The 27,356-nt window shown below is 39.6% G+C and overlaps 1 protein-coding gene across 2 annotated transcripts in view; it reads right to left on the bottom strand.

Moving 5' to 3' along the window:
* Positions 1 to 1,178: 1,178 nt before the first annotated feature.
* The window catches only part of LOC146583171 (CUB and sushi domain-containing protein 1-like), a 456,826-nt gene continuing 430,648 nt past the window's right edge, over positions 1,179 to 27,356 (bottom strand). Inside the window, exons 63-75 of one of the 2 annotated variants that reach the window (XM_085268026.1) lie at positions 23,985 to 24,158; positions 23,758 to 23,824; positions 23,295 to 23,401; positions 21,302 to 21,375; positions 20,348 to 20,459; positions 19,978 to 20,157; positions 19,424 to 19,486; positions 18,619 to 18,780; positions 16,460 to 16,572; positions 12,918 to 13,005; positions 12,334 to 12,460; positions 11,379 to 11,441; positions 1,179 to 8,606 (exon numbers count right to left, since the gene is read on the bottom strand). In XM_085268026.1, coding sequence (XP_085124152.1) covers positions 8,447 to 8,606; positions 11,379 to 11,441; positions 12,334 to 12,460; positions 12,918 to 13,005; positions 16,460 to 16,572; positions 18,619 to 18,780; positions 19,424 to 19,486; positions 19,978 to 20,157; positions 20,348 to 20,459; positions 21,302 to 21,375; positions 23,295 to 23,401; positions 23,758 to 23,824; positions 23,985 to 24,158 — 1,490 coding nt within the window. In that variant the 3' untranslated portion in view covers positions 1,179 to 8,446. The remainder of the gene's footprint in view (positions 8,607 to 11,378; positions 11,442 to 12,333; positions 12,461 to 12,917; positions 13,006 to 16,459; positions 16,573 to 18,618; positions 18,781 to 19,423; positions 19,487 to 19,977; positions 20,158 to 20,347; positions 20,460 to 21,301; positions 21,376 to 23,294; positions 23,402 to 23,757; positions 23,825 to 23,984; positions 24,159 to 27,356) is intronic. The other variant, XM_085268032.1, reaches the window with a different exon arrangement.

Genomic DNA, 27,356 nt, shown 5'->3' with positions numbered 1-27,356 from the left:
CTCAAGTAGACAATTACAGCAAATGCCATAATGCTCCATTTGTTAAAATTGCTACACTGCACGACAGGACAGGTCCCCCACTCCCAAAACGAAACAAAAAAGAACAAACTACTCAGCACTTAAACATCAGATTTTTTGCTATACTTCACTGGCTTCCAGTGAATTCAAATTTCACTAAAAAAAGGCTCTTGTTGAGACTTTTTTTAAGCAGTCGGCCTCTTCAATCATCTGATCGGAATCTTTCAACCGCTCCACAATCTTATTTTAAAACCAAAGGCAACCGGTCCTTTGTGGTTGTAGCACCTGACCATTAGAACAGCCTTCCTCAGCCAATCAGTGTTTTTTTTTCTTTTAATTACTGCTGAAAAATCATTTTTTAAGATTAGCTATAAACTTTCACCCTTTATTTTTGACTGTAGTGCTTCATATTTTTATATGTACACTTCTCTAATGTTTTTTTCACACAACCGTAAAACACTCTCATCTGTATGGTTTAAAATTTGCTATAGCAATATGATTATTATTAGAGGAAATCTGCATTAGATGTGGTACTACCAAGATAGTCATCAACCCTGTCACTGCAGGGGGTTCAGACTGACCAAAGGGTTCTTGGTCATGTCCCCAGTTGAAGCCTTTTTTGCTCAGATTTCAAACTCCTTCCATTAGACCATTATTGAGGCCACTGTACTCCTGGGAACACTCCAAGCTTGAGAAATTGTTTTATACCCCAGCCTGGGTCTGTGTCTCACTGCAATTTTATTTCACAGGTCTACAGAGAGTTACTTGGACTTGGTAGCTTGGTTTTAGTCTTGACATGAAACAATACACAGGAATGTGCCTTTTTAAAACTATGTCCAATCAGAGCAATTTGCCATAAGAGCAGTCTAATCAAATTCTAGGCACATATTTTTTTGCTATAGTTAAAGCAGACATGATGCACCTGGCAACAATCTGTTGAGTCCCGCTCAAATAACGTGTACAAAATTTGCTGAATGCTTTCAAATTTTTCAAGAAGCAATTAGTCCAGTGCGACGAGCTAACGTCTCCGTGCATTTGTCTATGTATCCATCAAGAAAACACACCTTAACATGTACTGTGCTGGAAAGCTGGCGCAGCAGCAGGAAACTGCATCCAGACTTCATGCAGAGGTTCAAGAAAACACTGAAGCACAACGTGAGTTATTGTATCAAAACTTTATTCTCAAATAATGTCATCAAAATAGCTGATAGATAAACTGTATGTCTCTTTAGCAGGTTGTGAGGCTGCATTCACTTACTGTTATTTAAACCTTCATAACATCCCATTGTGTTTCTCCTTCATGATCTCCAAGGAGGATAGAAAATTCCATTTTTAAGGTACATGTATATTCCAGGAACCTCCAAAAACTGTTGTCAATTTGATAATGAAGCTAGCGCCTAAATTTGCAACATGTTCACGTTCCACTCTAAAACCAGTGTTTAACCAAGCAGTACCAAATCTCTTCTCATTTAGACAGAAATGAGGTCAGATTTTAGTCTGTAAAGGGGTCAAGTCCAAAATCCAGAATCTTTTTGTGCCTGTGAATGTCATCCCACACAGTCGCACAGGGCTGCTGTTACACAAGAACACTGTCTTTTACGAAGCTTCATTTCAAACCACCGGTACCTACCCTTAATAATATTATGACACGTAACATCTGGTGTTTGTTTAGTGTGTTCATGTGTCTGAGATCCATTTTTTTAAAAGTGTAAACAATATTTTAATGAGAAGAGTCACCAATTTTTAGGACAGCTGCCACATAAGAAGCCATACAAAACTATTGAATGTGTCACTGCATCGTGTACCATATCTCTGTGAATGCTTTCAAAGCTTTAATGTTCAGAAGAACGACATAAGCTGCAAAAGTGTTTTACACAGTCAGTAACATTGTCTGAAGGTGTGACTCTCATCATACGTGTCCCTTCAGCACAAGTACAATCAACACCGGGTTTCTGTTCCTGTGTAAAAGCAGCCATGATGGACAAACGAGATCTGACATTTTTATATTTTTCATCTTTTAAAGTCAGTTTGAACCATAGATTTTTTTTACATGGTGTGTAACAGTAAAAACATTGACTGTAATGAACAAGATTTTTTTGTACCTACTTCATTAATCATAAAAAGTACAGCATGTTTAATAATTTGTTTCTTCTTTTCTTTTTTTACAAATTCTTCATAAAAAATAGATTTCTGTACAAAAATGTTTTTTTTTCTTTTGCACCTACTTCAAGTTCAGCAGCACATGATGATGGTGAGACGACAGAGATGAAAATGTAGATATTATGAGGCATAAAATAAAAACATTTACAATGAATGCAACTTCCTGTTAAGGACCTGCCGATTCTCGGCTTATTCCTGCCTTTCGGGAGAAGAAAAAATAAACTCTTTATTTCAGTATTTATGAGCAACAGCAATGCTTTATGTTAATATGTGTTGCTGAGAATGCATCTTTTTTGTGTAACGTGTAAAGATAGCATATGTGAGGCTCACACAGCCATGAGCTGGCAATGCCATAATTATCCTTTTGGTTAAATAGTGGAAATAATGTAATATTCAATCCAGAGCAGGTAGTAGATTTTAGCTCTAACATCAGCACACAGCATGAGAAGTTTGTCCTCACCAAACTGTTGAGAAAAAGATGCAAAACAAATATAAACTATACTTAATATTTAGTTTGATTAGCATAAAAAGTGAAACAAAAACAAGCCAGATATTTAGACTATATGTGTGTAAGTAAGACTAATATTGTTTGAGAAAAGAGATACACAAGGTCAGATTTCCATCTGGCAATGAATTTCCAGCAGTGATTTTTTTCCCTCCTCCCAAAGCTCATTGTGGCTTTGAGTCCCTTGTTTCATCAAGGACTGCCGACAATACCGCTCTAGAAAAAGTGACGGACAAATCAAACCTCTCCCCAAGCTGCGAGAAGTCCTAACTGAAGAAGTAAAAATAACCTTGGCATTTTAAAATGTAGTCTGTAGTTCCTTTCTTAAATCTTGCGGCCAGCTGTCGCTGCTTTAAACAGCGAAGACTGCTGCCAAATTAAGGACAAACTTTAAAACGTCCTGACTAATTCTGCTAAAAAAAAGAAAAAAAAAAGGCCTCAAGTGAAGAGGACATCGTCCAGATTTTCAAGGCATCTTGTGGCACTTCTCTGTCACGTTCAGCTGAATTTCGTTTTGCTCATTTTAAAAAGGTTGAGTGATAGAGAATAGTAGCACTGCTGTTAATCCGTTTTTAAAGTCACTGTAAGCTGCCATGTGCACAGCTAAGGCTGCTTTTCTCCCCAGTGCCTTCCTTTGGCAGGGCACTGGGGAGAAAATTAGTCTTAGCTATACCAGACAAGGATTGTTGTAAGGTTTGGCTCTATCAGTTTCTGATACAGTAAATCACTGCACATGGCTTATAAATATTACCATGTAGATAAGCATTGTTGTCATGTATGCTCTTAACCAATAATGTGGTTAAGATTATGAGTTATTTTTTTTAAAGAGAATCATGGGAGGTGTCTTTTTATCTCCAGATCGCTCTTCTTCACTTTCTACAGAACCTATTTTTACCACAATGTTGAGGACTTTTTATTGAAATAGATGCTTTTATAAGGGGCGATCGTGGCTCAAGAGTTGGGAGTTCGCCTTGTAATTGGAAGGTTGCCGGTTCGAGCCCCGGCTTGGACAGTCTCGGTCATTGTGTCCTTGGGCAAGACACTTCACCCGTTGCCTACTGGTGGTGGTCAGAGGGCCCGGTGGCGCCAGTGCCGGCAGCCTCGCCTCTGTCAGTGCACCCCAGGGTGGCTGTGGCTACAATGTAGCTTGCCATCACCAGTGTGTGAATGAATGGGTGGATGACAGGTTGTGTAAAGCGCTTTGGGGTCCTTAGGGACTAGAAAAGCGCTATACAAATACAGGCTATTTATAAAATATTTATTGTGCTTGGCTGTAAAATAGTACTTCAACACTGTCTGCACCACTACTGTGACATTGTTAATGTAAATTTATCTTTGTGTGAATATACGCTTACTCTCAGTGTATGAATGCAAGGAGTGAAAACACTTACTGAAAGAAACAGCTGATGATGGCATATGTAACTATGAAGCTGACTGTTGGAGAAACCTTGAAGGGTCAGCAGAGGTCAGACACGCATGTGAGGCCCCAGAAACATTATAACTTGAGAATCCTGCTGCAGTTTTGATATGTGCAGTTTGCGTTTGGCTGAACTTCTGTGGGGACAGTAAGGTTCCGCTGTGACCAAAACACCAGAATAGAGACAACGCAGAGTCTGAATTTTCTCTTTCGGGCACACAAGGAGATCAAATCTCTGCCATTAATTGTTAAAAACGAGACCTTTTATTATGCCGGTGGAAACCTTGGAGCTGCTAATTCTCAGGCTCTATTATGCACTCTTGACTCCACAGGAACTCTCAACTGAATTAATTAAATCAATTAAAACAGAGTCACGGGGTGCACTCTAACAGTAAAAAAAGAGAGTGGAGGCTCACGAGGTGTGAACAGATGCTCTATTTTTGTTTACAGAAGTCTTGTTTATTCCTGTGAAGAGACTTTAGATATGCATCTTCTGACTTGTGGTTATTGCTATTACTTTAGCCACTACACTCGTCTGTGTATTTTTATTTTGTCTGCATCGCATTGGTGCTATTTTTGGCTGTCTGACCATGACCCTGATACCGAAGCTATAAATGACAGGCTGACAATGAGGTATAATTCCTCCATACATAATGATTATTGTTCCAGCTCACTTTTCCAGCATTTAGGGTTGTGTGTACAGACACATTCAATTACCGGAGCTGAAAATCTAAACACCCCCCCTTCCTCCCCATTTGCTGTTAATTTATTCTTCCTTATCTCATAACAGGTGGCTGTGACAACCTCCTCATGCTGAATGCTTTTTTAAATCCCTGTATTTAGGTTATAGTGAAAATCTACACATTTAAGTTAAATTAACCTTTGCCAGACTCACTATAACATGGTTTTTAGGGTATTATTATCATTATCTACTCACCATTTCATACTGTGTGAATGAATGAATAGGTGTAGATGAACACATACATACCATGGACATGGGAAACATAAATAAAATGAAATTTTGGACAATTAAAAAAAAAATTGCGTAAGGTTAAAGCAAATTCTTGACGTATAAAAACAATGACTCAATGTTGTGCATGGAGTGTGGAACAGGAAACAGACCTAAAGACAACGACAGACGATAAAAGCAGTTAACATCTGTGATTTAAACCAAGTGCAGCATCTTTCGAAAAATAAAAATATTTTGAGAGGACACTGCGAGAAATAACAAGCTTGGTAAGCGACTTGAAACTACCGGACCTTTTTTGAATCCTGAAAACCGATTGATGCTAGAACAGCGTTTTGATTTAAAATAGCAGGAAATTAAGCCGACTGGGGTCGCACTCACTAAGCTTGTATATTTGTTGCAGTGAGGTTCCAGCATTGATAAGCAGGACGTAACTAACTCTCTGCACACGAGGTATTTCTCAAACAATGGAGGGGCTCAGGGGACGATAACTATCGACAACAATAATTGTGCATGTTGTCTTCATGCTGTATCTTTTTGTCCTCTGTGGTAAATTACCAATTCTCAACGCAAATAGGTTGTGCGCTCTTTAAAAAGGTGTGTTCAAACAAGATAATGTGCATCAGATATTTGATGTGTCGAAACAATGCATGACAATGTGTGTCGAAAGAGCGTTTTTAAAGAGCGTTACAGAAACAGTCACTTGTTATTCCTGAAAGCTCACACAATCAACGGCTACAACTGTAGCAGTAGAATCCTCTGAATTCGATATACTATATATCTAACACTGTAAATATTCGAGCAACACAAAGTTCACGTACAAAATTGTACATGTAGTCCTCACATATTCACGTTATAAAAAGCTGACAGATTTGATAGTTTAAATAAGTAGTTTTTCTCACTGAATGGGGAGTCTGAAGATAGAAACTGCTTCAAAGTCTGGTGATGTAGCACTGAATACTTCTGTATCACTGGCCAGATGGCGGCAGGATAAAGAGGCAGTGACTGGGGTGGGTATTGCCTTCTGGTCTCCTTTGAGTTCTGCACAAACGCCTCCCCAATATCACTGATTATTGGTAAAATGACTACCGGTGATGCTCTCCTGCTACAGAGCCTTCTGGTCTTGGGCCATGTGCATTCCATATCAGTAACGTGGCACCAATGTTTCACTGGGACCAAACTGCACATTATAAAATCGTTTTGAAAGATTGTATTTAAAGTGTTAGATATTACTAACAATTTTCAGTATGAGCTTTCAGAAACAGCAACGTTTCTAAATGGCAGGACAACATTTCCTTTCCTGCTTGGAGGTCTACAGGTAAACTATTCTCAACTTTCTGGTTGGCTAGCGTGTTGTCATGGCAACAAAATAAACAACAGTATAGCATGTGGTCACACCTTCTGCTTACAGGGAGTGTGAAATATAAATGTGTATATACAAACACTCTGTAACCCTGTATTTAATCATTTTTGTCATCTTTTTAAAGATAGAAGTTTTTGAATAAAATGCTATTTTTTAATTACTCATTTTCCAAACCCATTTCAGACCCAAAAATTATTCATTTTTTTTCATAACCCAGTCAGAAAAACACACTAGTGCAAAATTTGTGCGGTTTATATAAAGTTTATATTTTGGGGTCCCCGGCAGCAGTGGTTTGGGAAGTCCCATGGGGCCACTGGGGTTTTGAACATACGAGTCTGTTCATCAATATCTTCACTGAAGAAAAATGCCAGAAGAGACAATAAGAGGCTATTTGCCTCTGCTTCCACAGCAACATGTCCTCCTTCCAGCACGACTGACAGAGGTGTCTATCTGTCCTTTTGTTTGCGTCTGTCAGTCAAAGAATCTGTCAATCAGTTCATCTATTTCTGATTTTGTGGCTGGAGAGTATATAAAATCAGTCATTTCCTGACTGATAGTCCCGATCAGAGCTATGAGAAGACAATTCATTTCCTGGATTTGGCTACAGCTGATTGCAGCAGTCGACGATCCTGACAGCTTATTGCCTCCAGGCTTCCACTTGTTCAGCCACCAAGCACAGAATCCTGGCTAGTTTAAGAATGAGAATCAGTTGTCTGACTCCTTGATTGTATTAGACAGGCCTCTGGAAACCAGTCCACTGCGTACACCAACCGGGCAACTCAAATGTCTGGTTTTCTGGTTTATCTCAGCTTGCCTAATGCTACTGTGGAATATTGTATTAAGTTGACTGCATGTATTTTGTACCTTTATATAATCATATTTGAAAATGTTCAATTGACATCTAAAATAAGTCCACAGGTTCTGATACTGAACTTTGTTTGAACAAGCCTGATTTGGTATGTTTTAGCCTAATAAGTTGCTATCTACTGTTTGTAGACATTATTAGAAAAGGCGAAATAAGGTAAAGACAATTACAGAAACCCATAATTAACTGACAACTAAACTTTACTAACTCTGTGATTGTCCTGCTATATTGAACCCAACTCGTTCAGATCTTCAAATAGGCTAAAACATCGTCAAAACTTCACTGCAGCTTCTACTTGACCCTGGCTTGATTAGCACTCGTCCATCACAATTAACACTAATTTCATTCCAGTGTCCAGGACTGAATGAGAGTGTTATTATGTCAGTATGTTTTGTCGGTCTTACAGCAGTCTGTGCAATCACTGTTATTTTTTGAATAGACTCTGTTAAAGTGTCATTACATCTCAGGGTATAGTCCTGTCAAGTCCCATATAAAGGAAATCCAGAAAGAGGTATATCTACATATATGAACCATCTAATGTCTGGAGGGTGGATGAGTTTCCCCTGAGGTCTGAACCTCAAATGAGTCAAACCCATTCCTGGCCTGCAGCAGGGGAGTTCGTAAGGGGCACCGGGCTAGATCAGCATGAACAAGTTTAATTGTAGAGGGGATTTCAGAGGCCCATATGACACTGGCCATATAAAACTCTTTCTATAAGAAGGTTGCGAAAAAGCACGTCAGCCAAAACTGGACAAACATGTTCTTTCAGGGAATTTAATTAATTGTATCCTAAATCTGTGTTTTTCCCTAATGTCTGAATTATAGCATTGGATCTCCTGAACGACAGACATTGTGTTACTTGATGACGTCATTGTCTCCTCCCATGCTTATAGGTTCCAACTGATTTCTCCCTTTTTCCTCTTTCAGACTACAGGGGGGTATTATCCTTGTTCAGGTAGGAAGTGGAGTAGAGCTGCATCACTGTGCAGATGATGCTGTACGAGGACCAGCGTGCTACACAGCGACTGCTCATGGTGACGAGTCCAAATCCTAAGTTAGTCCTTTTGTTTTTGTTTGGTTAAACCACACTGCAGACTACAGCAATGGATGCTGGACTGAACCACTGTATGGGCAGTGGCATGATAGCTGGACTATACCACAGTGCAGACGGTATTGAGTGTGGTATCAAATCGAACTGCCTTAGCCTCAGTGGGTTTCATGTTGGTGTCATACATTGGATTTTCAAATGATGCCTGACCATTGGAGCTCTCGTGGCCAACATAGCCATTGAACTGGACCTTTGGACGTGTCCTAAAAGAGAAAAGAAAAATGCCATTGCATGAGTTACACAGAGCTACTTTTTTAAACTTTATTAAATGGTCAGGAACAAAAAATACACTACAACCGAAAGTGGACGGGAACTGAAACACAAATGGGAAAGTAAACTATGCAGTAAAACAGCACAACAGTCATATTTTCAATCCAGGAAGAATTTACACAGGCCTGTGAAACTGTTTACCTAAGAAAACGTTTTTGCACACAGACTGTCCAACATTTAGAACAAAAAACAATCAAACCAGCCATCAGTTATTGAGCCTCAAGATTTAGTGACTGATACACTACACTCAGTAGTAGTAGTACTGAATTGAACCAGAGCCAAAAATGCTAGAGAATCAGGTGGCTCTGCTTGTGCTGGATTTCATACTGTACACAAACTGGTACACAATGGGAGTGCTCTCTGTCACTTGCCCTTTTGAACACACATTTAAAATATTCTCTGAAAGCACTCGTTAATATTTATCTCACATTTAAGCTTAGATTTTAGTTTTTATATACAAATATTTGCAATTCTATTAAAAAAACACATTTTTAGCATTTATGTTCAGAAACATTCATCAGCAACAACTCTGTCACTGTTTGTCTTCTGGCTCAACCTGAACAAACTCTTATATTTGTTGAAAACAAATATATACATTGATGTTTTACAGAAAGGTACATAGAAGCCCTGAGCGAATTTAAAATGCATGAATATAGCAGGAAGTAAATAAATTATGTTCCATTATGGCTGCTCCCCCTGGTGGAAACATGAGATATAATTTTTTTTCCCTACATACTACTTAAGGGCGTTACCACTTGTGGCTGCACTGACTACATTGCTCGCAGGGGATCTCATTATGGCCACATACCAGCAGGGGACCAGCCAAGGATCGGACAAAGATCCACCATGCTCCTTTCACGGACTTGCGCGCTATTTAAGTGTCTGTGGTATGTTTCTGAATGCATTTTATATTTGAATTTTGAAAGAAACACTTTGTGCAAAGTAGCAGCTCTTCTCTGAAGTCAAGGTGAGAACGCTTAGCTTTTCTTGGGAGCGAAAAGTTAGCTGTTAAAAAAAAAGACTATTGCTGTATTAATTCAGTTTTATGCCCTATTGAGGATTTTAACTTCAAAAAACCCCAAAAAGAAAACAATTAATGGACAGCAGAATGGCCGAGTTTCACTACTTAAGAGAAAGTCATCTAAGTGTAATGGTTAAGAATTAACTTTTTATTTACCATATTTATTTTTGCCAAATATAGCTGTAAAATGAAATTTAAAAGAAAAAAGAAATGACTTCTCTCTGTCATGTCAGCTGGCTTGTTATGCATGTTGGTCTGAAACTTTACCCTTAAGGTTAAAGGAGCAAACTTTGTAATAGGAATTTTCTAGTAAAAATCTACAAATTGCAGTGAAAATTTACAGCAGGAATGAGAGCATGTACCATAACACTCTGGTTTGAGTAGTTTGGCCGCCCAGTGCCCATCCACTGCTCTTTTATGAGCATATCAGCATGCAAACTGCCATCATCCAATAGCACCGGTTCAAAAATATGCAAATTTATTATTACTCAGCCTGCTTGATTTTTTTTTTTAAAAGAAAGTTACTGCAGGGGTTCAAACGGATATACTATATGACAACCTCCCTCTAATTTGACTGTTTGTCGCCGATTAAATTTTTGGATAATCAGGTCCTATAATCCAGTTAGATGTAATCACTTACTCCCAGACCCTGTGGAACTATTAGCAGGGAGGAGCACTGCAGCAAAAACGCTGTTTGACTCTGACCTCATTAAGAGTGTATGTACGTGTGTGTGCGCACGGGTAGAAATCCAACCCTGGGGAACCACTAAGCCTACCCTACATGCTCAACCCATTACTTTACAAAACTGCACACAGTAACACACACTGCAGACCTCCCTGCGTGGCAGTAGCTTAAATCGCTGCACTGGTCATGGCTGTAGGTGCAATAGTTTAATTTTATTGGTAGAATGAAAAATGGCAACCATAATTGCTTTGACAGTATTATAGATACTGTGCAGACATATGGGCCAGAGCAAGAAAACTCTAGTGTCACCCACTCACACCTTAGTTTTAGTGCATAAGCTAGTAGTATAAGCTACTACCGTACATTCTCTGTACTGTACATTATCTTCTGTTGGCTTGCCATTATGTCGGCTAGGCATGATGATAGGCTCGCCACGCTAACTTTTCCATCCTGCTACTGTTTTAGTGAGGATTTTTTTTCCATTATAGGTAATAAAAGACAAGCAATTTTAAAAAGCAAACATTTCACGTGCTTTGATCGACCCATTTCTATCAGGTCATATACTGCACTTCTTCTTGATGACATGATGCTGACAGAAGGATGACAATGAGATCAAAGACAAAATAAAATGCCCTTTTTTACAAACTTTAAATGACTGCTGTTTTAACAAAGTAGGGCTGCACTATTTAAAAAAAAACATTTCTTTGTTTCTTTGGAAGGGAGAAAATAAAGGCTCCCCCAAAATCACCTATAGTGAATAAGGAGAGTCCTGTTATTCCAATAACTTCTGAAGTGAAACTTATTTTGGTTCTAATTGATTTTCAATTTATTTCCCTCACTTCAGAGCAACATTTTGGGGTAACCGTGCAGCCTTACTAAACAGCACAAAGAAAAGTCTGAAAACTAAAAATAATAGATGAGAAGTTTGACGGAGGATGTGGCGGCGGGCGGAGGTCTGGTTGTTGTTTGAACCAGATGGATGACAGGTGCCAGTCTTACCTGCCGCCAGGCCCCCAGGTATCTTTTGGTCTCTCATTGTCATCTGTGTCAGCAGACAATGTCCTGCATACAACCATCAGCTTTAATATACATCAACCAGCATTGCACATTTCTAACTGGCAATCAGGTTGTATAACAAATATGATGCAATGATAGAGTCACTAGGCTAGAAGACTAATGAGTGCATATTATGCAAAATGTGCTGTTTGTCTGTGCAAATCTGCATGACCCTGTGCACATCCGTTGGCATACGAGCCTTCACCCAATGTTAACTAAAGCATAGCAAAATACATGCAACTATTGTGCAAGCTAAAATAGGTCTAAATAGACTCTACAAGGCTCATTGCATACTAAAAGCTGTAGCACAGAGCTACCATAAATGACAAGCCAACAGATTAATGTGTGTTAGCGTCCATAGTCTAGCTGCAAAAGATGACTTTGTAAAACTTTGACTGACTACGGCAATGTCCTCAAACTGTAAAACCTCACACAAGTCTTAAACAGAAAACATCGAGATGACATTATACCCTCAGTATAGTCCTGAATTATCTGGCATCTTAAATCACTGTAAGCCTGCTGTGAACTTTCTAGGAACAATAATTAATATCTGAGGTCAATCAGATTTAACCCACGTGGGCTTAGAGTTTAAAAGCTATAATTACATTTTTCAAATGTCTGTAAACCTGTCTGTGCTAAAATGTATCAAACTGCCACCTTCTCAACTCAATTAGGGACAAAGAACGCATAAACGGATTGCTTTCAAAAATGTATAATTAATCTTTTTAGGACTGGTTGTACTTTGTGAGTCTCAAAAGATGCATGGTTAAGTTTTGGTGTCAGCCCATTTAGAATGAGAAGTATGGAGATTGAAGAAAAGCCAGAACACCTGCTTTGTATTCTACTCTGCTGCTCGTCTGTTTTTCCTTGAAGGACTGATGTTGATGATATAGCTTACCTGTGCTTGTAGAGGTAGAAGGCAAATCCGGAGAGGATAAGGGCAAAGAAAGGAACTAAGATGGCTGCTGCCACAGAGCTGCTGTTTGTGTAAGGGTTTGATGGGTCCATCGGCATGGTTACAGGGTCTAGGGACAAAGACACAGATAAACCAACACATGCATAAACCCCTGCACACAAACACCTCCTTGTGCATGGTTAAAAGAAGCTTTCTGCATTGTTAGTTTCTCTCCTATGTCCATTTAGGCTTAAGCGACATTTATTTTATATGATTTCAAGGTTCAAGGTTCTTTATTTGTCACATGCATAGTTATACAAGTATAACACACAGTGAAATGTAGCCTGACACGCTCCTCGACATGTGCAAAAAAAATAGTGTAGAGGAAGAACATTATATATATATATATATATATATATATATATATATATATATATATATATATATATATATATATACACATATAGTATAAATGTGCAGTAGTAGTAGTAGTAGCAGATTTAACTGATAAAAAGACCTCATTAATATTAAATCTTTTAGTGCTTCCATAATGTTAATACTGATGGTGACATTACAAAAATGCCCACCTTGTCTTGTCAGATAGAACTTGCCAAAATCTTTACTGTGTATATGGCCCTGGTAGACAAACGTCTTCTGGTCCGATTCAGCAGTAACCTGAAAAACAGAAGTACAATTTAATAGGAACTTACAGTACTGTGAAGTATACTGTTAATGTAATATACAGTATACTGCATGCAGCCACAATTTGCATGATCAATTATTTAAAGTGTTGTTTTTATAAATTGCATTATCCATCCATCCATCCATCTTCATCCGCTTATCCGAGGTCGGGTCGCGGGGGTAGCAGCCTAAGCAAAGAGGTCCAGACCTCCCTCTCCCCAGCCACCTCCTCCAGCTTGTCCGGGGGAATACCAAGGCGTTCCCAGGCCAGCCGAGAGATGTAATCTCTCCAGCGTGTCCTGGGTCTGCCCCGGGGCCTCCTCCCGGTGGGACATGCCTGGAACACCTCGCCCAGGAGGCGCCCAGGGGGCATCCTTGCCAGATGCCCGAACCACCTCAGCTGGCTCCTTTCGATGTGGAGCAGCAGCTGCTCTACTCTAAGCCCCTCCCGGATGGCCGAACTTCTCACCCTATCTCTAAGGGAGAGGCCAGCCACCCTTCGGAGGAAGCTCATTTCCGCCGCTTGTATCCGCGATCTCGTTCTTTCGGTCACTACCCACAGCTCGTGGCCATAGGTGAGGGTAGGGACGTAGATCGACCGGTAAATTGAGAGCTTCGCTTTTACACTCAGCTCCCTCTTCACCACGACTGACCGGTGCAGCGTCCGCATTACTGCAGCCGCAGCCCCAATCCGTCTGTCGATCTCCAGCTCCCTTCTCCCATCACTCGCGAACAAGACCCCGAGATACTTGAACTCCTCCACTTGGGGCAGGAACTCATCCCCGACCCGGAGTGGGCACTCCACCCTTTTCCGGCTGAGAACCATGGCCTCAGATTTGGAGGTGCTGATCCTCATTCCCGCTGCGTTACACTCGGCTGCGAACCGCTCCAGTGCGAGCTGGAGGCCCTCACCCGATGAAGCCAACAGAACCACATCATCCGCAAAAATCAGAGATGAGATTCTGAGGCCACCAAAGCGAAAGCCCTCCGCCACTTGGCTGCGCCTAGAAATCCTGTCCATAAAAATTATGAACAGAACCGGAGACAAAGGGCAGCCTTGGCGGAGCCCATCACCCACCAGGAACGAGTCCGACTTATTGCCGGCAATGCGAACCAAGCTCTTGCAACGGTTGTATAGGGATTGAATGGCCCGTAGCAATGGGCCAGACACCCCATACTCGCGCAACACCTCCCACAGGACGCCCCGAGGGACACGGTCGAATGCCTTCTCCAGGTCCACAAAACACATGTAGACTGGTTGGGCAAACTCCCATGCACCCTCAAGTATCCTCGACAGGACAAAGAGCTGGTCCAGTGTTCCGCGACCAGGACGAAAACCGCATTGTTCCTCCTGTATCCGAGGTTCGACTAGCGGACGAACCCTCCTCTCCAGCACCCTGGCATAGACTTTCCCGGGGAGGCTGAGGAGTGTGATCCCCCTGTAGTTGGAACACACCCTCCGGTCCCCCTTCTTGAAGATGGGGACCACCACCCCGGTCTGCCAGTCCACAGGTACTGCCCCTGATCTCCACGCAACATTGCAGAGACGTGTCAACCAAGACAGCCCTACAACGTCCAGAGCCTTCAGGAACTCGGGGCGGACCTCATCGACACCAGGGGCTCTGCCACCAAGGAGTTGTTTAACTGCCTCAGTGACCTCGCCCCCGGAAATCGGTGGCATTGCATTAATGTAATAAATTCAATAAACGGTTTCATGTTGGGTATACTTTTGATGTACTACCCTTGACAGTATAATGGTTCGGTATTTAACACTATCTTCTCACAGCAAGAAATTTATGGGTTTGAATCTGGTGGTGAAAATTCTTCTCTATAAATCTTGCCAAAATGGTGACTTGAACACATTTATTTAGATGTAAACCCTTCATGCAATTTTGTTACATAAGCACAATGTCCTGAAAAAAAGTGGTTGCTGCAGATGGCTGTCCCTCCCTTTCTTCCTGTTCAAAGGGAGTTTTTCCTTCCCACTCTCGCCAGCTGCTAGCATAAAGTGAGCTGTTTGGTTCTTGGGATTTTCTCTCTATTACTGCAAGTCTTTTACCTTATAATACAATGGCATGACAAAACTGAATTGAACTGAAGCCTGTTTATTCAGAGTTCCTCCATGTACTCCAGCTTCCTTCCTCAGTCCGAAGTGTTGCCGGTAGGTTAACTGGCAATTCTAAATTTGCTGTAGGTGTGAATGTGAGAGTGTGTGTCTTTGTTAGCCCTGTGATGGAGTGGCACCTGTCCCGGGTGCTTCTTTGACAGGTGAGACAGGCCGAAGCCCTCCTGCAACCTGAAAATGGGTTGATGGATTAATACCACGTCCTCTACACTGTGCTCCATATTCCGCTCTCTATCAACCCCCTTTGCTCCACTGTTCATCTAGTTCAGAATTTGAGGACTGCTTTATTCCGAGAGCAACAATCAAAATTTCATCTTCTGACTGTAAGATTGTCTTTTTCGGGAATCGGAATCTCACCGAGCCACGTCATCACTTTCTTTCATTTGCATCCAGATTAGCTGTCTGTCTGTGCGTCCATCATTCCTTCCTTCATTCTTTCTGACACTTCTTTCCTTCATGTGTGTCTACAACAATCTTTTACAGTTCCTACACACAGTTACTCAGTTTTTCACTTCTCCTCTCTGTCAACATGTCAAACATGACCAGCTGTCTGTCAAATTTCTCAGCGATACAATATGTAGACCAAAAAAGTCCCAGCTTTGAATATCAATTTTGAGGTTGCATATTTCTTCACATTTGCATCACATAATGAAAAAGTGGGCTTTTTTTTTCATCATTTGTCTGGTTTTCTTAATCAAAGCAGTTGGAAACTAATGTATACAACGTTACGTGTCAAAAAGAAATTTGGGATACATGGAGAAAATGCGGAATAATTATTGAATAACTCAGCTCCAGATTTGTGATCCTGTGGAGAGTTACATGCTGGAACAATATCGTGTTGAGGATATTAACTTCTGGAGTTATACACATGCCTGGGCATCTCATGGTGACAACAAGCCATGTCCAAATTCACTCCCACACTGACTGATTCATTCCTGCCTGTATGACAGACAGGCAGCTGTTTACTGAGCAGTAAAGTGACACCATCATTTTGTGAAGCATTGCACAAAGTCAGTTTCCACAATTATAAATGCAAGGATTTGTTCTGAAATATGCTATAATGGGTGGTACAGGCACTCCTCTTAAAATGCCCAGCTGGGAGGGCTTAAGAGTGCAGCTTTGGTTGCTATGATACGGAATATCCACAAAAAGAAATGTGTTGCCAGTACCTGACTCTAGATGACTGATGCTTACTTGGTGGATTCAGAACAACGAAATCTTTATATCTGTATTATTATATTATATATATCCACATCACAACGCACCTCTTTGACAAGAAGCAAAAAATGCTTGATACGGGAAAAGAAGAGGAAGTTTTCTTACATATCCATCCATGGCCCAGTTGTCATTCTTAAACTTGCTGTAGTAGTGCTCTGTTGGCCCTTTCACCTGGTAGACCTTCAATAGCAGCTGGTTTTCCTCTGCCTTGTAGGTACCTGGATAGAGATAGAGAACAGTTAAATATACAAATAGCTTGGCTAGCACCTTGTTTTTTTTGTTAGCGGTTCGAACGTTAGAAAGCGGTTAGAAATGCAAAGAGAAAGACACAGAGGCAAAGGTGCAACTGGAAATTGAGAAGTGAAAAGACTGACAGAAAAGTTGATAAGCAAACAGGAAGAAGAAGACACTTTGACACTGTTTAATGATCATACTCTATTTTCTTCACCAGGCACATGACACATTACGAAAGGAAAAAGTGACATTTACCCTTCAGCTACACGTCTCTACTTGGTTACCTACACAACACAAAACTGCTGCTGTTTAATATGACAAGTCCATTTAAGTGAGACATCAGAAATCTAAGATGAAGATACTCGACTGGCTGACAGTTAAATTCCATTTTTTACCAACTAGTAATTTTTTTAACACATAAATCTATGGTTCGTAAAAATTAAACAGAACAGTGTTTAGAAAAATGTGCAATATAAAGGAACGTGCCAGATTTAACATAGATAGCAAGGATGCTTTGCTAATATTGTGCAAAGAAAATCAGATCTTTAATAACCTGCTGTGTATTTGCACCTATAGCAGCGCTGCTTCTGTGATATTTACACTACATTTAATATATGCAAATCTTACCTCACTGACAACAAAGTCAGTGCTATGAGAAAGTTCAGACCTTCACATCGTATAAAATCAAGTAATTTTTTAAAACTTTTTTCTATATTTGATGAGATTTTGTCACTCTGTATTTCTTTATATTTTGCTGGGAAAATGGGTCCAATGTAAACATAATTGGAAATAACAGGCAAAAAAGGGAGACAAAAACTTAAGAGCGTGATAATCACTATTTGGTATGACCACCTTTATTCTTCAACACAGCCAGGAATAGTTCTCCAAGTTTCTTAAAGGACATTCCAAAGGTCTTCTTTGGATGTTGGCTGCCTTTTGTTCCATTCTCTGCAAAGATGATCCCACACTGCTTCAATAGGTCCGGGGTTTGAGGAAGACAATCCATGACTCAGTGTTCCATTGTGGTTTTTTTAATGCAAGTATGCGTTTACTATATTGGAAGTGTGAGTGGGATCACTGTTATGATGAAAAATTAAGCTCTTGCCAATCAGTGGCTTTCCAGGCATTACTGCATGGTCGATTCTTGACAGGCATACTTCCACGAAACCATTTCTGATCCACTGAACGGCCGCATGTATCTCTCCGGTCCTGTGTCAGGGTTTTGCTCTATTTTTTTTTCCTATTCCTTAAGGACATGACTTTCAAATAATGTTCATCTGCTGTAGACAAAATTATTTGGTCCTTCACTTTCTTCTTTTGTGCTCTGTTTGTCCTGGTTCCTTGTTGTTTTAAGGACATACTGCACACCATGTTGAGATTTGCCAAATTTGTGGCAGCAGCTCTTTGGGAATCACTTTGTTATTGCAAAAATACTATTTTATGCCTGTTGAACTGTGTTACTTTTTGTTATTTTTCACAGATTCAACTAAAGAAAAGGGAACAAATTATGTGCTTTTGCAACAGGTTGCTAGTAACAAAGTGTCTAAAGATGCTATTTAAAATGGACTTTTTGTTTCTGTTATGTGTATATAAAACTGTGGTTTATCCCTTAAGTAAGGTGCCTCCTTTGTGCTTGAATGAATTGTCAGCCAGTCCTAAGTGACTTTAAAATAAATAAATAAATAAACATTCTTCTGGAAATGGTCCGGTGAAAGACCATTTAAAAAAACAAAACACAAGGCCGGGCTCCTTGGAAACAAAATGAAAAGAAATAAGGGGTGGCTCAAGACTATTGCACATCGGCGTATTTCAAATATAATTTATGACTTGTAATACTTACATCAGCCTTTGTTTAACTGAAGCAACAAACTGACTCAAGTGTTTCTTGGTTCTGTTTTATGTATAAAACTGCATTAATGTGTTTCACACAGTCTGAAAGTAGAGCACTAGCTCCTCTCTAACAACACTCAAAGCAAATTTATGAACGTGAATAATAAATTTTGCTTTGAGTGCTTCCTTTCTTGTTTTACCTGACAATCTGATGGACACGCCGCTGGCTTCCAGTAATGTGATGTTGACTCGACCACTGGTATCATTGAACCCAGTAACTGTAAAGGCAGTGGCCTGTCTCTTCCCAAGGTACTCATAGAAGCCGCTCCACTCAGAGTTCGGAGAGAAGACATCCACTGGAACTGCAATGAAGTCAAAGGCACAAAACAGGAGGAAATCTAAAGTTTAGCATTTGCTGTTGCTATCAATATCATTAATGTCACACTGTTTTTTGGATATTTTTGTCAGCTATAATCTGCACCCTTTCCCTGTTTAGCACTAAATAACATTAAAGGTCACAAACAGGGAAGAAACATTTATTATTATTAGGATTAGTCATAAATATTTGACAAGACAAGACACAGCACTTCTACCTTTTAGTTACTTCATAATTGAACAGGCCAGTGTGAGTTTGTCTGAATCCTACATTTAGAAACAGGACTTCTTTAAAACACAGCAGCTGCAGGATTCATGGAAGATCAAAACTGTCTCCTTCTAAATGCATATATTGATTACAAAATCCTACTTAAAACCCATAAGGCATTAAGTGGTATTTCACCTGAATGTTTTCACTGATTTATTTGCTGCATCTCAGCTGTACTTCACAGCATTTCACTGTCATCCTATAAAATCAAAAAGCTCTGTGGAATGAACACTCACTGCAATCTCAATACCCTCTTTGAGGAATACTTTGTCTCAATCTCGTTTATCAACGCGCAATTTAATGAACTCTGTTACAAACATGGGTAACACGGTACATTTGTGGTGGAAGTGAACTCTGCATACCACGAATCTTGTTCTTTTGGACATCTGTATCTCCTCTGCCTTTGGGATTGACTTTGACTCCAACTGAAACATTAAAATAAAACACAGACATAAATGCTGTTTGCTTGACATTTAAAGTTATGCAGAGAGAGCATTTGGTAGATTTGGGAAAATATAAGTATGTGACGGGACTGAGCAAACAGGAAAAGCACATGTTAAAAAAACCCATTATCTAATTGCTTTGCCATGTGCTACTTCAAGACAAGAGACAGAAAACTGCTGGCAGTCCATTTCCTGTCTGGGTATTATTGTCTTGTTGCTATACACTTGTATATCACGACATTCACAGCCATCAGTTCCTCATCTTTGAGAACAGATAGCGCTATGAGTATGTGATAAAAAATATCAACAACATTCATACGCCTGAGGCTGATTTCCCAGAGCATGGAAATAATATTAGTGTGATAAGCTGTATTTATCTTAAACCATATGGGAATATGACATCCATTCTAGATTTTAGGCAACATATCAGCACATTTTACAAGCAGTGCATTTTCAAGATACAATCTGAATACCTTTGCAGAGCGGTGGTTTTCCTGACCATCTACCATCACTTTTACAGGCTCTGTGCTCTGAGCCCCCAGCCAGATAGAAACCTTCTTGACAGGTGTAGATCAGAGTGTATCCCAAGGTAGGCAGGTCCATAGATCGAACATCTACATTACTGGGGGTCTCTGGCTGTCTGCATGAATGGGCTGAGTGACAGGGAGGGGAAAGAGCAGTTATCATAAACATATCCATGCTTTAGTTTAAAACAAGATAGGAAGTTTTTCTCCACTAAATTACAAATACAACCACCAACACTGACTTTAATTAGCTCAAGTTGGGTTTTTTTACTGATGTGCCGAAGATACAAATGTGATTGTGCACGGAGTTTTTCCTTACCTATACACTCAGGTTGAGTTCCACTCCAGGTCAGGTTTTCTAGGCATGTTCTTGTCGTTGAACCGAGGATGTGGTAGTTTTTGCGGCACTTGAAGGAAATCTTACTGCCAACCTATTTATCATAAAAAGCATGATAAAAAGTCTTCCCCCAGCCTCTAAAACTCCATATAGTAATCACAATAGTCATTCATCTTGAACGTACCGCTAAAACCTTATAGCACATCCATTTTTCTAACTTTTGTTGTGATCATGAAGTTTATCAAACATTTAAACTTTGATTTTTGCTCCTGCATCACGTGCTGTGTCTGTGTTGTTCTACTGGTGTTAGTAGTCCTCCTACTCTTTATAGAGTTGTCAGGGGAAATATGATATGAAGATGATATCCAATTATGCCTTCACAAATTGAAGGATTTGCATGTTTGCTTAAACTCCATTAAGGATTGGACAGCCAATATATTCCATCAACACATTCTTATCTCTTCTCCAGACAGCTTGGTGCAAAGATAAAAGAACCTTAAAAACTTTGAGCGTTAGCTTTTCCCTGGTGTTTACTTTTCACTTGCATATGAAGTCTCTGATTCTTGGTTCAGACCTACAGTACTTAATCTCATTTGAGGATGCATGCATGAAAGTGGTAGAACATTGATGCCATTTGTTCACAAATTATGCTGAATTTTCTTTTATATAACAGATACTTGTAGTGGCCCTTCATCATGTTAACAAAATATCTGCAAAACTGCCAAAGTTAAACATTAATCCCATCATTTTAGTAAAATAAAGTGCTTACTATTCACAATCTTTTATCTGAAAGGCCATACTTACAGTATAATAAATACCTCTTACTTGAAAAAAACTTCAGCTGGTGCTATAATGTTCTTACCTGAATAAATTAGTGTTCCAGATATGTAATGAATTATACATATGTTTTATAGTGCACTAATAAATGTTTCTTACTTGAAAGCCTTGGGCCATGACTGGGATACCATAAGCTGGAGTTCCTGGATCACGACAGCTGTTGAAGGCTGGGTCTGCAAATACATTTACACAATGAACATTTTTAGAAATATTTATATCTTTTACAGTCTTTTCAGTGTCATACACTTACCGGTTACTTAGTTAGGTACACTTGTTTAGCTGGTTGTTAGTGCAAATATCTAATCAGTAAATCACAGTGCAGGGCCTCGGTGTGTTTACTGTGGGCCGGTAGACATGTCCATGTCTATCAGCCCACAGTATATGGACCTGTTGAATTTCAAACTGAGCATCAGACTTTGAATGACACATGGTGTTTGGTGCCACAAATCCCTGCACATCTGTAGGGTTCACAAAATGCCTTGTTGATGCCAGAGGTCAGAGGAGAATGGCAAGATGACTTCAAGCTGATAGGAAGACTAACTCAAATAACTGCTTGTTACAACTAAGGTATGCAAAAGAGCATATCTGACTGCACAACACACTGAAGCAGAAGGGCTACAGAAGCAGAAGACCACACCAAGGTGCTGCAGCTGGTGTAATGTTGTGGGGGTACCATTCGTCCCATTTGTACCAAATGGACACCACGGACTATGTGACTATTGTTTACCCATCTTCTGATGGCTTGTTTCCAACAGGTTAATGTTGCGTCATGAAGCTCAGATCATCAGAAAAATTGGATTCTTGAACAAGACGATGAGTTAACTGTAGTCAAATAATCCCCACAGACATAAGATACTATCAGTCTAGTATAGCACCTTTGTGATGTGGTGGAACGGCAGGAGTTGTGTGATGCTATCTTGTCATTATGGCTCTGAGGAATGTTTCCAACACCTTACTGAATCTGTGCCATGAAAAATTAAGGCAGTTCTGCAGGCAAAAGTGGATCCAGACCAGTACTTGCAAGGTGTAACTAATAAAGTCTTTTTTTAAATTGATTTTTGACTTATTGGTAAGACTTCAGGCACTTAACACAGAAGATTATTCAATGCCTCACCACTATCAGAATACATTATAGTAAATATTAAATATTAAAGTCTTAAGAAGTATAACTTTTCTATGTAAGCACCCAGTTAGCACTTAAATCTGAACAACATGCAGTAACATAGAAAAACACATTTTTAGCAGAACAACGTGACAGAAATTCTGTGATGGCCGTGCTGTTCTCGCAAGACTGATTTAATTTCACTTTTTTCCTTGTAATTGTAACAACTTGTTCCAAAATAAGCTCCACACTTCCAAAACAGCAAACACAAACACTTCAATTTCACATCAAAAAGTGAAGGACTGCTTTACAAGATAAAATCTTGTATCCAAATGCTGACATCAAAACTACACACTTCATCAGTTGACGAGATAATATCTTCAGCTCTAGGTATGCAGGAATACTAATGCCAAGATGTGAATATGAGTAAGCTCTACAATCTTGTTTACCAATAATCTGATTTCACACAATTTTAATCATAATATGATAAAATGTTTTCCTTTGCAGTAGACAAATTGTTCATCTAAAATTGTGAAACTACTGGAATATGTATTTATGATTTATGTAAGCATTCTGTTAATGTGTCTAAGTCTTTATGCATGATTTTCTGTGTGTAATGCAAAAGTGTGTTGGGAGCAATATACTGACCAGATATCTCAATTTCCTTTAACAAACTGACACTAACGCATTTATAAAAGCCCAGAAAAGCACTGAAATCTTACACTGTTTTCTGTAAATGTCATATCATACATGATAGGTCATTTTAACTTGTTTAAGCTTACCAGATCTCAGTTTCCTGACATGTGGAAACAAAAAATCTTCTGGATGTTTATGGTTTCACGCTGGACTATCATCAAGATACTGTAAAAAGTCCTGTATCCAGTATATATGAAGTATCTACATCTAAAGCTGAGGCAGCATCTCTGTTGCATTCCTATATACATTATGGGGCATAAATATGAAGTCAGCATATTGTTTACATTTAGTTACCTATGCAAGCTGGTTGTTGGCCACTCCAACTTCCATCTGCTTGACAGACTCTGGATGCAGAGCCTACGAGCAAGTAGGGGGCATTGCAGTAGAACCTGACCTCTGACCTATGTAGGAAAGCAAATATTAAATTATAATACAAACCCCAAAATTGCACAAAAGTAGGCAGTGATGAGGAATGTTAATTAATTCATCAACTTATCAAAGGGGTTTTGAAGTGAAAAATTAAATTGTGGCAGGATAACGCAAGTAAATTAGTTCCTGTGTAGAGCACAGAATGTAGGAGACATAATACAACTTTTATTCAGTAGCAATTCAGTTATGCTATTTAAAAAAAGAGAATGTATTTCAAGATAGTCGAGTCCCCATTCGGCCATGTAATACTTATGATTATAACTAAAAAGCATAACCACGTTATACACTAAACTACTGTGGCTTATTCATTAACTTATAAACCACTGACCGGTATGAAAAGATATTTCCCTCTCTGAATCCTCCTCCAGGAGAGCCAGGATCACCACATAGGACAGCTTGAAAAGACATAAAAATGGCGATTAGGACTGTGTACTGGTGCACAGATCGGTTAAAAATGCTAAAATGCTAAAAAATCAACACATTACTGTGTTGATGCACAGTAATGTGCATCAACATGCTGCAGTGTATAGTATATGCAGCGGTACGCTAACTTACGCAGACATTGTGGGACGTCTCCTGTCCAAGTCCCATTCCCCTCACAAGTTAACACAGCAGGAGTGGACAGCTGATAACCGTGGAAACAGCTATAGCTAATACTCGATCCCCATGAATGGTCGGTCCCTTCCACCTTCCCATTCTGTACTTGAGGGGGAGGTCCACACTGGATCACTGAAACACATATAACAGCATTATATACAGTAAAATAAAATAATAGGAAATTAAACAGTTCAAAAGATAACATGAGCTAATGCACCACTGCAACACATATCTAGTAGTAGTCTTGCAAAGCTGGTTGTAAGGTTCATGCAGTATACAACTTAATCCCGTAACAGAGGTGACTGTTAGGGTTCATGAACCAATTAGAAAGGAAACTTTCGAGTCGACTTGGAAATAGCAGCCGGGGGTCGAGAAACAAAGCTGGAAATTGAACAACTGGAAAAAGGTCAACATGACTTGAGACTACAGGTGGAGGTGAAAATACATCCTTAGATGTGAAAAAAGCAAAATCTGCAGATGACTGTAATCACCACTATTTGGATATGTATAGAGTTAAAGCAGCAGATGACCCAAATCGCCATGTTTAGGTTACCGAACCAAAAAAACTAACCGATGAACTGAGAGTTTCTGATACACTTCTGCTTCACAAGACTAAAAAAACTCACAATATATGAAAAATATCCGTTTTATAAATCAAACTACCTCTAACCATCACCTTGAATAATTAAATGGACTGCATACCCCTGACTCTGTTTAGCTTTTGCCATTTGTCATTAGCCTTCGGGCTCAAAAACTAACAATACTGTGAATGTTAAAATTAAATATTCAGTAGGCATCCAAGCGGCACAGTGATTTGTTTGCGTTAAAATAAATAGTGTTTTTCATTCATAGAAGTAACTGAAGATCTGACCATATTATTAAAAAATGGACACACAAATGCAAATTCACTTAATTATTCTTTCCAGTGTGTACATGAAGCTGAGCTGCTGTTCATGTAATGTTAATGACTCACACAAACTCAGTCCTATTTAGAAACTCAATTTTGTAAATGACAGTTTATATAACTAATATTGGGATTAAATTGTCCGACGCATCACATAGGCAAGTATGCATTTAAAAAAGCATTTGTTACACACAGAGAATTTATTTCTGTGATGACTGGAGGTTAAAGGACTTTTTACAAGATTTTAAGAAACTCGCTGTGAGTGTTCATACATGCAAGAGCATTTTTATGTAGCTGGATATGTGTGCGTTTAACTTCATAACACTCCGACAAACATCTCTGCGTGTGCATGTGCCCGACTCCCCACGATAATGATAACCATCTGCATGGTTTCAAACATCTAATAAAGCCAGTGTAATTCTCATCTAACCAGGAGACAGATGGTTTCATGCTCCATTCATTCTGCTATGATGATATACAATAGACATACCCACACACAGAGAGAAAGAGAGAGTGGCAGATAAGCACAGAAACATCCTGTATATACAGAGGACAAAGCAATAAGAAAGTATTGCGCATAAACACATGTAATCGAGAGTAAAAAAATAAGTACCGGTATATAAAACTATCTGTAATTATACTGTATACAGATTTAATTTTTTCTTGTTCATTTTTTGGAATATTTTTCTGTTCCTCTGTTTGCATTATCGTCACTCTTTCTGAAAAAAGTAAAATCAAATCAAAAATTAATCAAGGACACCTTTTGCTAGTACCGAGTTGGACCCCCTTTTACCTTTAGAACTGTTTTAATTCTTTGTCACAGAGAATCAATGCCATATTTTGGCACGACAGTATTACACAGTTGCCGAGAGTTATCAGCTGTGCACCCATGATGTGAATATCCTGTTCCCCAAAGGGACTCTGCTCATTGAGAGCTGGTGACTGGGGAGGCCATTTGAATCCAGTGAACTCATTGGTATGTTTAAGAGGTGATGTGACCTTTGTGACATGGCACGTTATCCTGGTGGAAGCAGCTATCAGAAGATGGGTACACTGTGGTCATAAAGGCACGGACACGGTCAGGAACGCGTTTCTTCCAGAAAACGGCTGATCACAGTTATTTTGTCCTTTTTGGACCATTCCCTGTAAACACTAGAACTGGTTGTGTGGGAAATTGGATTAGTAGCTTCTGAAATACTCAGGCCAGCCCATCTGCCATCAATAACTATGCCAGGTTCAAATTCCCTAAAATCAAAACTTGGACAGTTTGAACTTCAGCAGGTCATTTTGACCATTACTTTGAGTTGCTTTTGTGTGGTTGGCTGCTAAGATATGTATTAATAATAAGGTTAATAATGAATAATAATTCATGATATTAACAATAATAATACCTATAAGTGGTTTGGAGTCCTATGTAAAGCGCCATACAAATACAGGCCATTTACCATTTTTTATTAATAATACTTCATCAGGTGTACTTAATAAAGTGACAAGTACGTGCATTTCATTTATAATTCTGTGTTATTCTGCCTATGGCAAGCTAATCAACTGGTTGTCTGGCTTTCTATCTCACCAGTGTTGTGAAGAAGCCTTCACCTCCCCATAGCCATCCTTCCATCCTTAGAAAAAAATTCTATTTCTCCACTCTACAACGTGTCCTTGTTCGTCCCATTCAAAACAAACCTACGCACCTGCACACAAATCAATGCCAATTTCTTAAAGTATGTACATGATTCATCGTTTTATTGTTACGTGACTGTAGGAATAATAGCTGGTGGCTAGCCAGCAGTTAATGAAGTTTCAGTTTCATCACAGAATGAATGTTTTCTTCCGCCTAAAAGCAACTTTGTTGTTGGGGAACAAACTCTAGCTGACTAAAACAGAGGAATGCATTCTTATTGACTTGAGCAGTTAATATTCCAGACCAATATTTCTGTGGGACTCTGATGCCCCAAAACACTCGGGTCTGTAATTGAAGGTTCCTGAACTCTTTTATTTCCTCTTTGTCTCTTTTCCTTGTTGTGAATTGACTACGGTGGCTTCACAACCCAGAGGAAGAGGACTAACTCTCATCCCTGCTTGCTTATGCGCCTTTGCTCTTCCCTCCATCATTGCGCTCGCTGACTCCTTTCCCGATCCTCTCTTCTTTCCTCTCACGTCTCCACACTCTCCTCTTTCTTACACTCTGGTCCCCTGCCTCCTTTCTGTCTGGGTACTCCCCCCCTGACACCCTCTAACCCTTCTTTGCTTTCTCCCTGCACTTCTCTTCGTTGGCCTTCTGTCCCAGCTCCAGTCCTCTTTCATCCTCTTCCCCAGCTCTCTTGGACTCCTTCTCACACCATTACTGCCTCTCCCTCCCTCCCTTTGTCTTTTAAGCATATCTCTCTTGGTGCAATTCACCCAACCAACAAATTTTATGGGCTTAA

This window comes from Mchenga conophoros, linkage group LG1 (assembly GCF_057382185.1).
Source record: "Mchenga conophoros isolate Kocher_MC1m ecotype Shallow Benthic linkage group LG1, M_conophoros_male_GT1.1, whole genome shotgun sequence".
In the NCBI taxonomy this organism is placed as follows: domain Eukaryota; kingdom Metazoa; phylum Chordata; class Actinopteri; order Cichliformes; family Cichlidae; genus Mchenga; species Mchenga conophoros.
This window is presented reverse-complemented; position numbering and strand designations above follow the sequence as displayed.